This window comes from Antechinus flavipes, chromosome 1, assembly GCF_016432865.1.
Source record: "Antechinus flavipes isolate AdamAnt ecotype Samford, QLD, Australia chromosome 1, AdamAnt_v2, whole genome shotgun sequence".
Lineage (NCBI taxonomy): Eukaryota > Metazoa > Chordata > Mammalia > Dasyuromorphia > Dasyuridae > Antechinus > Antechinus flavipes.
The window spans coordinates 295,468,469-295,482,801 of record NC_067398.1 but is presented as its reverse complement, the minus strand read 5'-3'; the positions used below and the strand labels follow the sequence as shown (position 1 = coordinate 295,482,801).

Here is a 14,333-nt window from a genome sequence, read left to right as displayed (position 1 = left end):
TAGAAGAAAAAATTTTTAATTAACCAAAGTTTTGAATAGTACGTTATAATGGTAATTTAAATCTTATCTTATCAAATGTATTTCAACCTCATTGATGATCTTAGTTCTGAAATGGATGATATTGAAACTTCATGAAAAACTTGGCTGAATAAAAATGGAATTAATACTTACTACCTTTGAGAAGGTCACTTTATTGGAGTTTAAGATATTTGATTTAGATTAGGGTTCATGTCTTAAAACTTAAGGCATTAACTTTGTAATCTTTGATTTCTTAGAGCATAGGGACGTAGGTCAACTTTTCACTGTTAACATTAAGCATTTGTTATGTGCCAGATAATATTCCAGATAGTAGGGTTAGAAAGGTAATACGCAACTTTCTAAACCTCCAAGGAGCTAAAAATCTGTTGTTGGACAACAGGTATAATAACAAAAGACAAAAGTCTAAGCGGAAAAGACAGTAGCACAGGGATTTAGAGAAAGCTTCGTGTGGAATATGGAGTTTGAGGTGAGTTTTAAAGAAAAGGAAGGGAGTAGGAATAGAGTTAGGAAATGGTGGTGTGTGAAAAATAACAGAATAGTGTTGTATGATGATGCTGGAAAAGTAGATTGAGGATAGGTGAAGGGGGCTTCAAAAACTAAACAGAAGTATGTATTTTATCCTATAAGCAGTAGAAAAATGTTGGAGTTTATTGAGTAAGAACGATCAGATAAACCCCTAAGGAAAATAATTTTTGCAGTTTGGGAAGGTAATACAGAGTGGAGGAAAAAGACTTGAAGGTGACAGTGAAAGTAATTTGTTAGGTGATGAGGTTCTTTCCTGAAGTAAGGTGGTAAGTGTTGCATAGAGAGAATTGCATTCTTTTCCACTTGGTTACACCCCTTGATCAGGGTAGGCAGACATAAAGTCTAACACAGTTCAATAATGTTTTCATCTAGAACTTCATATTAGTTGTAATTTTATTTTTTAGTTATTTCACCAAATTCACAGAAAAAGGAGTCTGTTCTCTCTATTATATACAGCAATAATAACTATTGCTTTGTATTAAACACTTAATTCACATTGTAAAGTTCTAGTGATAGAGATTACACCTTCTGTGTTTACCCTTTATGTTTAACCACTTTTATATACGCTATCTCAAACTTTCCATTTGGAAATTTTCTTGTCGGCTTAAAATATCAGGAAGCTTTTTGAATAATTTTTCCACTGTAAATTCTGATATTTATAGTTGTTTAAAGTAACACAGTCCATACCATCATTAGTAAAATATATCACAAGAAGTTATTCCTCTGGACTTTTTTTTTAAGTTGGTTGATTTATATATTGAAAAATGTTGCCTGAGGAGGTTAAGGTGATTTTTGTAGTTTGTCTAGACTATTAATGAAAAGGTGGTTTTTTATTTTTATTTTGTCATTGTTGTTGTCTTTTTAGGGAAGACCATTGCAATTGGAAAAGTTCTGAAACTGGTTCCAGAGAAGGACTAAGCATTTTTCTTGATGACCCTGCACAATACTGTGAGGAAAATTGACTCTGCAAAAGCCTACTTCACACCGCCTTCTCTTATTTTCTGCCCATTGATAAACTTCTCTCCATATTTTGCAAAGACAAAATTCACAGCAAAAGTCCACATTATGTCAGCTTTCTCATATTGAGAGCTCTGCTATGCCACTGTTGAATTTCCCCCAAAGTTTTTTTTCTCCTCCCAAATTCTGCTTCCTTGGACAGATTCGGCAATAGCTTTGTAAGTGATGTGGACATAATTGCCTACAATAATGAAAAACCTAAAGGAATTTTTTATTTTTAATTTTCCCCTTAGGCATATTTAGACATCTTTTTTCCAGGCAGATCATTCAGAGTGTGCGAGTGTGTGTGCACATGTTACAAAGACAACTACCATGTTAATAAAATATTCAATTTGAAATCCTTTTCGGTATTTGAATTGCTTTTGAATAATGTTTTTTATCTGGATGTAACACTGTTGCATTAGCTTTTTAACTTTCCAAGTAATTGAATACATTTTATTACTTGGACTTTTCTAAACTACCCCACCTACCCACTGTTTTAAATGAGGCATTTGCAAACAACGTTCAAGGTTGTTATTAAAGGAAAAAAATTAAGTTTTCTCCCTTTCAGTGGTTAGTGCATTCATAAAACTAAAATACGTTTGTTCAAATATGACACTGCTATGTTAGTTTTATTATTTTCGCCAAAATTAATATTTAGGTTTGTTTACTTGATTTCTTAAACATTTTAAGTTGTTATGAAAAGACAAAGAGCATTCTGTGGTTTTGTAGGTAAAAACATAATGAAATTCTTCCCCTTTGTAAAAATCTAGTAACTAATCAAATCAGTGGAATTCACAAAAAAGAAAACTTGCAAGATCTGGCATGAAGTGCCTCTATTAATATTTATAGAAGCTGCATTGAGTTTGAAAACTGCATCAGTGAAAAATGCCAGTTTGCAAGTTACTCAGATTATTCTCTGTATCCGTAACTTTGAAGACTGGGTAATTCTTGCTATTTAAAGCTAAATATGAATTAAGAATATCAGCTACCAAATATTTATGATCATAAGAATTTGCATATATTGGAGTGAGATAAGTAGAATCAAGCACAGTTTAAATTTATGATCTAAGCAATTTGACCATGAAAACCGAATTTTCTAATCTAAAATTGAAATTATTTTTTGATTGAGCCACATGCCAGCATTGTAGTTCTTTTTAGGTTGAAGCTTAACAATCTACTATAACTGTGACTTAAATCAAATTTAAGGGGAATGAGAAAAGGGAAAAAAAAATTTCAAAGTCCCTTAATTTAATTTTGAGTGTTTCCATTTATTGAAGAATTGACTTTTAGAATGTTAATTTCCCCTAATCTAAGATACTATGTAATCATGTATTTAAGTAATGAAGAGTCCCCTTCCTGTAACATCCCTCAGAAATAAAAAAGTAACAGTCAGTGACTGTATTTCCATTCACAAAATTTAAAACTTAAGACATTTTAACTTTTTCTGTTTCTTTGTAACTGTGGAACTCCCATTCATTTAACTTAAAAGGCTACATTGTATGGACAGAGCAAAATTATTGTCCTTCAGTTTCATATGATTACACTTGTAGCTACCATAATGCATGAAATTTAAATAAATTTTATTATGTCTGCAAATCTCTGGGCTTTTATTTCTGGGAAATCTGAGAGCTTTAATTGAAATTTATTAGCTCTTTTGTACTGGCAAGTGAACAAGAGCAACATACTAGCTTTTCTTGGATTTCAGAGTCTAAAAGTTACGAAATCAGTGAAATTCTATCCAAAGATTATTTTCCATTTTTGATTGAATTTTTTAATCAGATGTTTGCTCTCAAAATGTTTACACTTTCAATAGCTGCTTGTTGCCAAGACTGTTAAAAGAGAATGACATTAACCATGAAGGATATGCTAATAGTTAACAGCTATATTTAAAATCCATTTTTGAAAAGTATTTAGTAGATTTTTCACATTTAAGTAACAGACATTAAATTAATTATTCTACAGAAATTAAAGCATGGATAATTGACTGGAATGTGTTTCATATGAAAACATTCCAATTTAGAGTTGGTAAATTTTAAAGGCAGTCCTCTTTGATTTTAGCTAATATTTTACATGGGGGACTTAAGATTGTGAAGTGATTTTTGTAGCATGTGGAGATTTGGCAGATAGCCGTTTAGCCTTCTCTAAATGCTGACCTGTCATTCTCAAGTCTTCTGCAATTTGCTTACATATGAATGTTCAAGTGGCAAAGCAGTTGGGCAGTTGCCTATGTGTTTAGGATATAACCTAAACATTTTTATGTCTTTAATAATAGAAGTATTAGATAAATAAATGATTTTCCTTGAAAGTTCCTCAGAGATTGCATCTTTTTATGTTAAATAAATATGCTTCAACTTTTCATGCTAGATCATTTTGCTTAAGTTTTTAATTGATGCACTGAATTTGGGTGAAGAATGCAAAGGAAAAGATTTCATTTGTTTAGTTTTTGGAATGTAGTACAACTGCTAGTTATAATTTTATCAATGTAATGAGGTTTCTAAATAATTGCCACCTTATTTATTTCAGTGGAGAAACAAAAAAAAAAAAAATGGCATACTTACTGCTTTTAATTTGAAAAGGACTTATCCAGCCATAAGAATGGAAATGTTTTGTAAATTACAATTTTAAAGAGTTGGACTGAGTATATTGCCATGAAATAGACATTATCAAATGATAGATGGTATAAGCCCATGTATGTTTCCTTTTGAAAGTCTTGATAATGTATATGATGATTAAATGCAAGAATACCTTAAATGTTCCTTAAAAAGCCCAGGTTGTTCACTGTAACATGAAACTAATATTTGTCTACTGGTAAATGCTATAATGCTATGAGAACTGCTCATATGGACAATAAAGACCATATTAAGTGAGCTGTTATTGGCTATAGCCACTCAAGTGGAGTACTTCCAGATACTTTGGATCATACTTGAAACCAAATAAGGTTTGCTTCAAAAAAGTATGGTAACCCTAACGTCCTGAATGAACTTTTGAGGAATTAGCTCTTCCACTGGTGATCTACAGGAGCACTGGTTAATTGGCTGGCATCACTTCATACAAGATTTTTGATGACTACTCCACAAAAGAGCACTCCAACAACTTTTCTCAGTGGCAAAGTCTTCCCATTGAACACAGCTACTTGGATGATGATTCTACTGCTTTTGGTAGGGCTGTTAGGTGATCATGGTTTTAAATGAAGTTGTCAAGTCTCTTTAGTATTTGGCAACTTTAAAACTGATTTTTTAATAGCTCTGGTTACAACACTATAGTTCTGATCACATTGGCTAATGTTATATTCAGCATGGGCAGACAATACCAGTGCAAACTGTCATTAATCCTCTCACAGACATATGTAAGGTAGATAGTGGTCAATCAGGGGTGGTATTTTTTTTTCTACTCTAGAAATCTTGGCTTAGATTTTCCTCTGCTAATTTTTAAGTGAAACCTATAAGTTGATATCTGATAAATAGGATTTTCTTATAGAAGTCACACCATGGCAGTAACACAATAGTCTATGCAGTTCTAAGCAATTCAGAACATGTGAGAGTTGCATTTTGTACTCCTTATACATTTCAGTAAATAGAAGCTATTACCCAAGATTATTTTACAACAGATTTTGAGAATAGTTTCAATTTGAATCTGTTTACTATTATTAGCATTCAAGTTGGCCAAATATTGATGGAATTTTGGTTCTAAGATATTGAATTACTTTTCAGTATCATAGGACCTCACTGAGTCTTCCCTATATGAATATACTTTTCATGCACCTCTAATCCTGTACTTCCTTGAATCATCAGTATGCTAAATAAGTTATTGGTGCACTTAGGAATTGAAAATAAAACAAAACACCACCGTGGGACTAAAGCCTTTCTTATATTCTGTAATGATAATAGAACTGTTTCTTTCATTAAGCTGAAGATGCCAGATTGAGAGACCCATATGAGTGCTACCTTTTTTTTTTTTTTTCCTGGTCATCTAGCATTGGCCATGTGTGCCTGCTAAAGCTTAACATTGAACTATCAGGTTTGGAGAGAGCAGACATGGAATAAGACTATTTTCCCTCTATCCTTATTTAGCTTTAATTTTCTAAACTACTAGTTAGCTTAGTCATTGGTAGATGAAAAAGTTGTTTTGTTTCAAATACTGCTGGCCATAGGTTCTCACTACCTCCTTTTCTGCTATCCATGAAAGGGAATACATTTATATTAGAATTATAGCTTGTGAATTCCTTGGGTAATGAAATTTCTTCCCTGTTATCCATATGCACATTAAGTAGGAATTATGAGAATTTAGTTGTTAAGATAATTACTTTTTTCCTTATGTATGTTGTATTTAGTAAAAAAAACAAAAAAACAACAAAAAAAAAAAATAGGCTGTGCATTACAGCCTTTATTTTTTATGGATGAGTACTGAATACTTATACACATAGTGTATTTTATCAGATATTCATTGGTAATGAATTGCCAAATGTCTATTCCCTCTCTGTTTTTAGTAAGACTTAAGTTCTGTTAGTTCCTACAAAAACAAAACAAGAACCCTAGAAATATTTCAAGATTTTCTATGACTGAATTTATTTTCAAGTTGGGAGGATAAAGGGACTGGTTACAGTATTTTAAAAGCAAAGTCAAGTTAAGTGGGAATTTTGGGGATCCACAGTTAAAATTCGTTTTTTTTTTTCCCATATGATTTATAGCTACCTACTGTGCCTAACATGATGCCTGTGTGAGGATTACGCTTAGTCTGCTCTTGCGGCTATTCATATGACAAATAAAAAAATTTGCCTTTGTAATAACAATAAAAAATTGTCATCTTCCCTTTTGAAGGATTTGTCTCTTTGTTTATAATCACCTTCATTGTACCATACCATAAATGCAAATGTCCATGCTTCTGTACATTCTTAATTTATTTTTGTATTCCTTACTGGGCTTAGAAGCACTTACTAAGCAGTACTTTTCTTTTTTCTTTTAAGAATGGGTCTTCTAAGTTTTGTTGTACCAAGAAATAACAAATTTGTGTGTTTTGGCTATGCTTGCATACCACGTGCAAGGCTTTTGACTGGCTTATCTGACTAAAGCTTGCAAAGCATCAAACAGCACTCCAGGAAGTTGGAAATACTTAACAATATTAATAAGTCATTACAATGTACAGTTTTTTTTTCTATACTGTTTCATTGGGAACTGTCAGTGATTTAATCAGTAGACCTAACATGTACCTCAATATGTACTTTTTCACCAGGTAATGCTCTAATCTATGAAATTTCAAGATTTTTTAATATAGAGACCAAATAGTACTCTCCCTTTATTCTGTACAAAAGCAAACTATGAACTGAAGTATATACAATGGTTAAACCTATAAATGACAGCAAGATGTTTCTTTTTCCTTTTCTCATAGCTATTGGCTTTTTTTTGTAATCTCTACAACTAGAACTTTAGGTAAAAGATGTTACTCCAAATTTTGCATGAGCAGAATCCAAATGTATTTATGGCACAAAAAAAAAAAAATTGAGAAAAAGAAGCTTTAGGCTTTTTTGATTCTTAGAATTTCAACGTAGATATGTAGTGACCAAAGGGAGTTGAATTTTATTGAGTTGGGATTGCTATGAAAGGTAACTTAATTGGATAATTTTGCAACAACCAACATTGTTTCTGATCTAAGTGGGCCCAGAGGCAACTAAAAAATGGTTTTGTCTTCATTAACTAAAGGAATGAGCTACATTATCCTTTGATATCAAGCCACATCTAGGTATTATTGCAAGGTGGATAGACTACCGTGAGTATAAGACCTTTGTCCTCATTACTGTGTTTCTTTCCTAAGCATATGGTGTCCTTTTTTGAGAGATCATAGGTCTTTATGGGGGCAAGGCTGTGTTGTCCACCTTTGTTGCTATTTTTTTTTTTAAGATGAAGGTTATAATCCCCTAATCTGGAATACTTGAAGCATTTAAAAAGTATAATATTTAGATTCTGGGCAGGATGTTGTTTATTTTACTTCATTAATCCCTTTGTTTTCAGTTATGGCATTATTTTAAGCACATTACCATTGGATGATATGGTGATATGTGGACAATTTAAATAAAATCTGTTTGGACTACTGTATATCCCTTTTTAAGTCTCCCTGTATTTTTATTTGCAGTCCAGATTATTTCAAATACTTATGAAAGTGAAATTTTCTTTTGTCTGTATTCAGTGAAGCCTCTACTTTAATCTTTCCCTGGATTTAAGTTACATTAAAACTTCTTGTTCTACTGAGGCCTTATCCAAAAGAACTTCTTTGTGTGAAATCATGTGGCCTTTTTGGCCTGTTTTCTTAATTTTACACCTGAAAAAAATTAGCAATGTACAAATTTCAAATGTCACCAGCATTCAACTGCTGCCATTTTTAGTTATGTTCTACTTAGATGTTCATTAAGGCAAATTTAAATTCAACTATTTCAGAATTTTATAATGCATTCCATTCAAGCATATTTGGTGGTAATTCCTCAGCCAATAACTTTGGTGAGGAATAAATAATGGGAACACAATAGGTACTAAAGATAGGGAATTACAGTTTTTTTTAAAAAGCTTTATATGGAAGTTCATCTAGAAAATACAAAAAAGTGTTCCTAATTTTTAAAAATACTGTTTTCCTTTCCATTAACATTGGAAAAGGATTTGATTTTTATTATGTAATTTTTAGCTAATATAAACTGGAAGAAGGGAAATAACATTGAAATAATGTAATGTTGAAAGACTATTGGTCTAGGAATTAGAACTTTTGTTTTAATTACAGTCTTTCTACTACCTAATATCACTTTTGGATAAGACAATGCCTTAGGCCTTCAGTTTCCCGTCAGTAAAATTTGGTAGGACAAAGAAAATAAACTAAATATTGTGGATCTTCACACCAGGATTTATGAAATGCTTTACATAAGTTATTTCATGTTAGGGGACAAAATAAGTTTAAAGAGGTTGTGATTTTCCCAAATGAAAAGAGTCAGGGTTCAAACCTGGGTGCTTTAGGTGCCAAAACTGATTTCCATATACCACATAACAGATTTAGAATAGAAACTTTGTAAGAGGTAAAATTCTCATAGTCAATAATTTTGTAGTTCAGCTTTTCAGTCAAGTCCAAATCTTGATCCTATCTGAGGTTTTCTTGACAAAAAATATCTGAGTGGTTCTCTAGTTCCTTTGCCATCTTATTTTTACAAACCAAGATAAACTGGGTTAAACAATCTGCCCAGAGCCATACAGCTAGCAAGTATCTGAGGCCAGATTTGAATTTGGGAAGATAGGTCTTCTAGCTCCAAGCCTGGCATTCTATCCACTGTACCACTTACCTACTTAGGGGGAATAATTTAGTATTTGCATATAAAGTTCACTAAATGCAGTTGAGTTTAGAAAGTTCTAATGACTGTTAATTACTTAAGTTTAATCACTACTATTATTGCAGCATGAAAGGAACAAATAAAATTGATCAAAAACTATCCAAAACCTTTTGAAAAGTTTACCTGCTCTTTTATGGAGCTGCTAAGGGATAGATTATCTAGTAAGCAATCAAGGATGAATAAAAAGCTTTCTTCTATACTTGTCCAAGCTTGTATGGTGAATCACTAGAATGCATTTCAATTCCTACCATTACATTCTTAGGCTTCCTTTTGCCCTTTACCTACTATGACAATCCATGATAGGATTTTTAACTGGTAGTAATACTTTTTCTCTGTAGGAGAGTTACTACTCAAAGTCCAAAGTTCTCTATATTTACTATCTATTTTCTGATGTTGAAAGAAGTGTTTCCTCTTTCCTGGGGTTAGCACTATCCATCCCCATTTCTGTTTTTCAGAACAGAAATAACAAAGCTCAGGGACTTTGTTATTTCAGTTATTCAGTTTAGTCCAATAAACTTTTATAAAAAGTACCTGTCTGTTTACCAACAACAAATATTCTATCAATCCTCCTTTCTCTTTTAAATACAAGCTACTATCTTCTCTTCTACTACCAAACTTTTCATTTGATTGAGCTACATAATTTTTATTTTCTCACTTCCTGTTAATTCATTTTCTTATAAAATTCATCCTTAAAGATGCCAAATCGATTTTTTTTTTTTTTTTTTTTAGTAATCCTATTTTTTTTTGGCCTCTGTAGCATGTAACACTGTTGGAAACCTTTTTCTTGAAACTTGCTTTCGTCTCAACATTATACCAATACTTCACTATTCTTAACCTTTAATTTGTCCTTTTGATAGTTCCTCTTGTCCCATAAATGAGGATATTATCTAAAATTGATTCCTTTGTCAGTATTACTTTATACCTGTCCATCAGTGAATTTCTGATTTTCCGACTCTAGGTTGACTAATTTAAAAATTCATGAAACCTCCAGTTTATACATCTTTAATCCTTGTACTTGCAGCTACTACCTTAAAAGATATTTCCTCTTAGAAACACTTGCAGCTTTCTTTCCCAGTTTCATCCTACCTTTGTGATAATATTTGTCTGATAAAAGATGTGCATTTTCTAGTTAGCTGAGCTAACAGCCAAACAGAAGTCATTGGTTGAGGCCAAAATACCTCTTTTATCCAATGAAAACAATAACTGCTCTCAGAACAATACATAGAAAAGTACAGTGTTTGTTAAAACCCAAAGTGATAAAAAAAAAAAAAAAATTCTGCACCTGAAGCCCCATCCTAGGACAGTCAGTCATAAAACTGCTGTGGATTCTTTAGAAATAAAGGGGTTTATCACTTTTAAGGGTAGCAGCGTCAGTCCTTTGGCATTACCTTAAATATACCTCTTTTTAAAGAAATTTTAAAATTTTTATTTTCAAAATACATGCAAACATTCACCCTTGCAAAACCTTGTGTTCCATATTTATCTCCCTCCCACACTCTTTTCTGGACAACAAGTAATCATAAAAGATTACTATAGTAATAACTAACTATATAGTATAAAAACTGCACACATTCAAAAAATCAGATTAAAAAGGGAAAGAATGAGAAAGGAAAAGAGTATACGACAAAAAAAGTGATACCCATAGTTCTCTTTCTGGATGCAGATGGCTCCATCACTACTCTATTGGAATTGACCTAAATAATCCTCTTTTTAATGTTACAGACTAAGTGAAAGCAGCTACCCAACAACATCCCTTTCTCTAAGTCATTCCTTATCATCCCCTTACTATACATTTCCCCTAAACCATAAATATGTAGCAGGTGTTTTCAGGGTGACAGTACAAAAACCCTGGGAATGCAAATAAAAATAAAATCATCAGCCCTCAGAGTTTATATAATGTCTGTTTGGCTGGTACCTGCAGCTTCTGTTCTCTGGTATATTTAAATCTGTTTATCCAAAATAATTCTATGCCTCTTTTCTGTAAAATGGGGATATAATAGTACCTACTTCAGAGTGGAGAGGATCAAATAAGAATGTATACCTAATGGTGTGTGCATGGGTGATGGGATACATATCCGGTATGGGGTATGTCATTTGGTCACTAGATGGCACTATCTACAATTGAGCAACCTATTCCCTATTCTCAATCATATCAATATGCTTTTCCTCCAGCTGGCCCTGTTTTCTTCTAGAATAAATCTAGGTTAATGATCTAAAATACAGTAAACACACACACCCCAATTACCAAAAATAAGAATCCTTACTGCTTCCTTGAGCCTATATTTCACACCTTTAGGAGTTTCTCACTCTTCCACCACTCATCAGATTTTACTATTTTTTCTTAATGATTTTATTGAAACATTAAAATAATTCAAGTGGTAATTACAAGCAAACTTAAACATTCAAATTATGAGGCACAGTAGAATTGATGTGCAATATCAAATCTTTTTTTTTAACAGAAGGGATCAAATAAGGAGATCTTTAGCATGATTTTAGAGTCTACTGAAATTTCATTGGCTAAATTGTGAAATGAGGAAAATGTGGCATGTTGGAGTTGGATTTATCTCACTATGATCAGTCCCAAATTTGGTCTGATCTGTTTCACTTTCACTCGTCTTCCCATCTCCTATTTCTCCAGATATCAATATGAACCCAACAGTTTTTATCTAGGATAGTTTAGTTTCTACTTCCTGTGTCCCAGCTGCTCCAAAGGAAAACCTCAAATAGAGTGTAGATGACTTTTTTTTTTTTAGATGACTCTTTAATGCCCCATGTCCACAGTAATTCAACATTAGAAGTTCCATCAAGGAAAATGGAAACCCCTTTAAAGACTCTAGAAAATGTATTTCCACATATACTTTCTATCTTCTCCAGGACTTAATCTATTAACCCCTAGGTATTTTCAAAAGACATTAGAAAATCTGTCACTGTCAAGTGTGTTGCAAATCTTAAAACAGTGAATAATTGTGAATTATCAAACCACATGCAGGTAGGGTAAGGGAATTAATCAAAGGACTACTATTTCCAGTCAGCTATTTAATCCTCACAACAACCTGCAAGGTAGGTACTTTTTGCCTTATTTTACAGTTGAGAAAGTTGTTAGAGGTTAAATCATTTGTCCAGAGTCACAATGCAAATAAATCTGTTTGGATTTGAACTCGAGTCTTCTTGACTCCAGGTCTTTTGTTTTATCCACTGTGACACCTAGTCAGGGAAGAATGGATATCCTGTAACATTTGGTGTCATATACCTAAAGAGTTCACACCCTTTTTATTCAGAAACTTCTCCCTCCCTCCCCCCACCATATGCATTGAGGCATTTGTGTCATGGTGACAAGAGCAACAGATTTCATATAAAATCTTGTGTTCACATACTGATGCAGCTACTTAACTTGTTTAATCTTGACCAAGTACCCTAACTCCTCAAAGCTTCATTGTGTTTTTCCAAAATATTTGGGGTAGGGTATGATAGAGAATAGGCTTAGACTGGGTTATCTTTTCAGGTCCCTTTCACTTCTAAATTCTATGTTTATTTCATTTGTTTCACTCTTTTTGCCATCACTAGAATACTTTTATATTCTTAAATGTCACTGCTCTCATTCTCATCTTAGTAAAACTTTTGAGAAGGCAAACTAGGCTATCTTTTGCCTCAATTTTTACCTATCCCTTAATCACTAAATGGGTATTGCCTCAAACAATTGTGGCCTTCACTTAAAATGGCGAAGATCTCCCACTGCATCTATGCCCATCTCCAGTCATCCAGACTTTTGGCTTGCCACTGGCCTCTGATTACTCTTGAAGAGAAAATGATGTTCATGACTTTGTACAACCCTGCCTCACTTAAATCAATTCATTGCATGTCAAGACATCACCCTTCTGATGTCTCTGGATGAACAACAATCTCAAGCCTTCCTGCCTCATTGTAGAGCTATTGCAGCTTCCCTTTACAGGTTGTTGACATTATGTTTTGTTGGAATCTTTACAAACTGCTAACTCATTAGAGTTGATGTTTTGGGCCAGAACCTGAAACGAGGTACTAAGTAGAACTAATTGATACAATGCTTGTGTTCACACCTTTACTCATCAGGAGTTCACAAGCATGCCAGATTCACAAAGTAAACTTTGTAACTTTGTGAATTCACACCTCCCTTGAAGCTCTTAGGGCCAAAGAGCACTATGGGAGAAAACCCATAATCCCATTCTCTCAGAAGGGTCATATATAACCCAGTGAAGAGGATTCATTGGAATATTATTCCACTTGGCTGGCTGGTGGCAGAAGAGTATTCAGAGGAAGAAGCTACGAGTCGAGAGTTGAGCAGGAGATTGAGAAGGCTCTTTGTGGTGGCTGGGCTCCTGCACTTCCCCGACTGAGACCAAGCTGGTCTGAAAGACTCGCCAGAAAGCTAGCCGAGCCCCAAGTGAAGGAGACGAGATTCATTCCATCTTTGTGCTGGCTGGAGGCTGAAGAAAACAGAGGGAGAGGCTGAAGGACAAAACCTTTGGATTTGGAGACATTTGGAGGGAGCTCTTGGAACCAAGCAGAGAGAGAGGCCTCTAAGCTAACCGGGCTATATTGGAGATAACAAAAGATCTGAACTTTTATCACCTGGCTGCGTTTTGAGGTAATTATCTGAACTGATATTAAGGCTGCCCCCAGAAAACCTCCCTCGAGAAACCTGTTCTTTCTCCCAGAGAGAACCATTATATTTAAAAGAAGAAATTCACCACAATGTTCTAGTATCATTTCAAAAACAAATGTATGTAAAACTGCAATCATTTTCTTCCCTAAACCCAAACATTTCTAAAAAATGCTGCTATAAACATATTTCTGCATGTGGATCCTTTCAGTCTTTGATCAATTTGACATATATGGTTAGGACTAGAGGGTATATACATTTTGGTTACTCCAGATAGAGTTTAATGTTGTTTTCCAGAATGGCTGGGCCAGTTCATATCTACAACTGTGAATTAGTGTGCTTGATTTCCCATATCCTCTGCAATAAATTCCATAATAATATTTTTGTTACTTTTTGCCATCTTCTTTCTTAGTTTCTCTTTTCATGTTGCTGAATTGAGCTATAATAAATCATACAACTGAGTTGAGAGAGTCTACTACAAATTTGTTACCTAATCTCCACTTGGTTCTTACTATCACAAAGCAAATCTTTTATTTTTCCCTGATCTTCTATCACACTAATTATAAGGGATGTTCTAAACATTCTCTTCTGTCAAATCTCCTACTTCTCTACCTTTGATTCTCCTCATTTTCTTTAGCAGACTGGCCCTGAAGACACTTATTCTCTCTTAAACTTCAATCTCTCCCTATCTTCTGGTTCTTTTCTTCCTGTTTGAAATACTCTCAAGTCTTTCCATTCTTAAAAAACTTTTATTGGACCCTACCAGTTTCTCAA

The 14,333-nt window shown here is 33.5% G+C and overlaps 1 protein-coding gene across 2 annotated transcripts in view; it reads left to right on the top strand.

Moving 5' to 3' along the window:
• GSPT1 (G1 to S phase transition 1) overlaps positions 1–6,379 on the top strand; it is a 47,672-nt gene extending 41,293 nt beyond the window's left edge. For both annotated transcript variants that reach the window (XM_051962891.1, XM_051962883.1), the window contains exon 15: positions 1,430–6,379. In XM_051962891.1, coding sequence (XP_051818851.1) covers positions 1,430–1,482 — 53 coding nt within the window. In that variant the 3' untranslated portion in view covers positions 1,483–6,379. The remainder of the gene's footprint in view (positions 1–1,429) is intronic.
• The last annotated feature ends 7,954 nt before the right edge of the window (positions 6,380–14,333 follow it).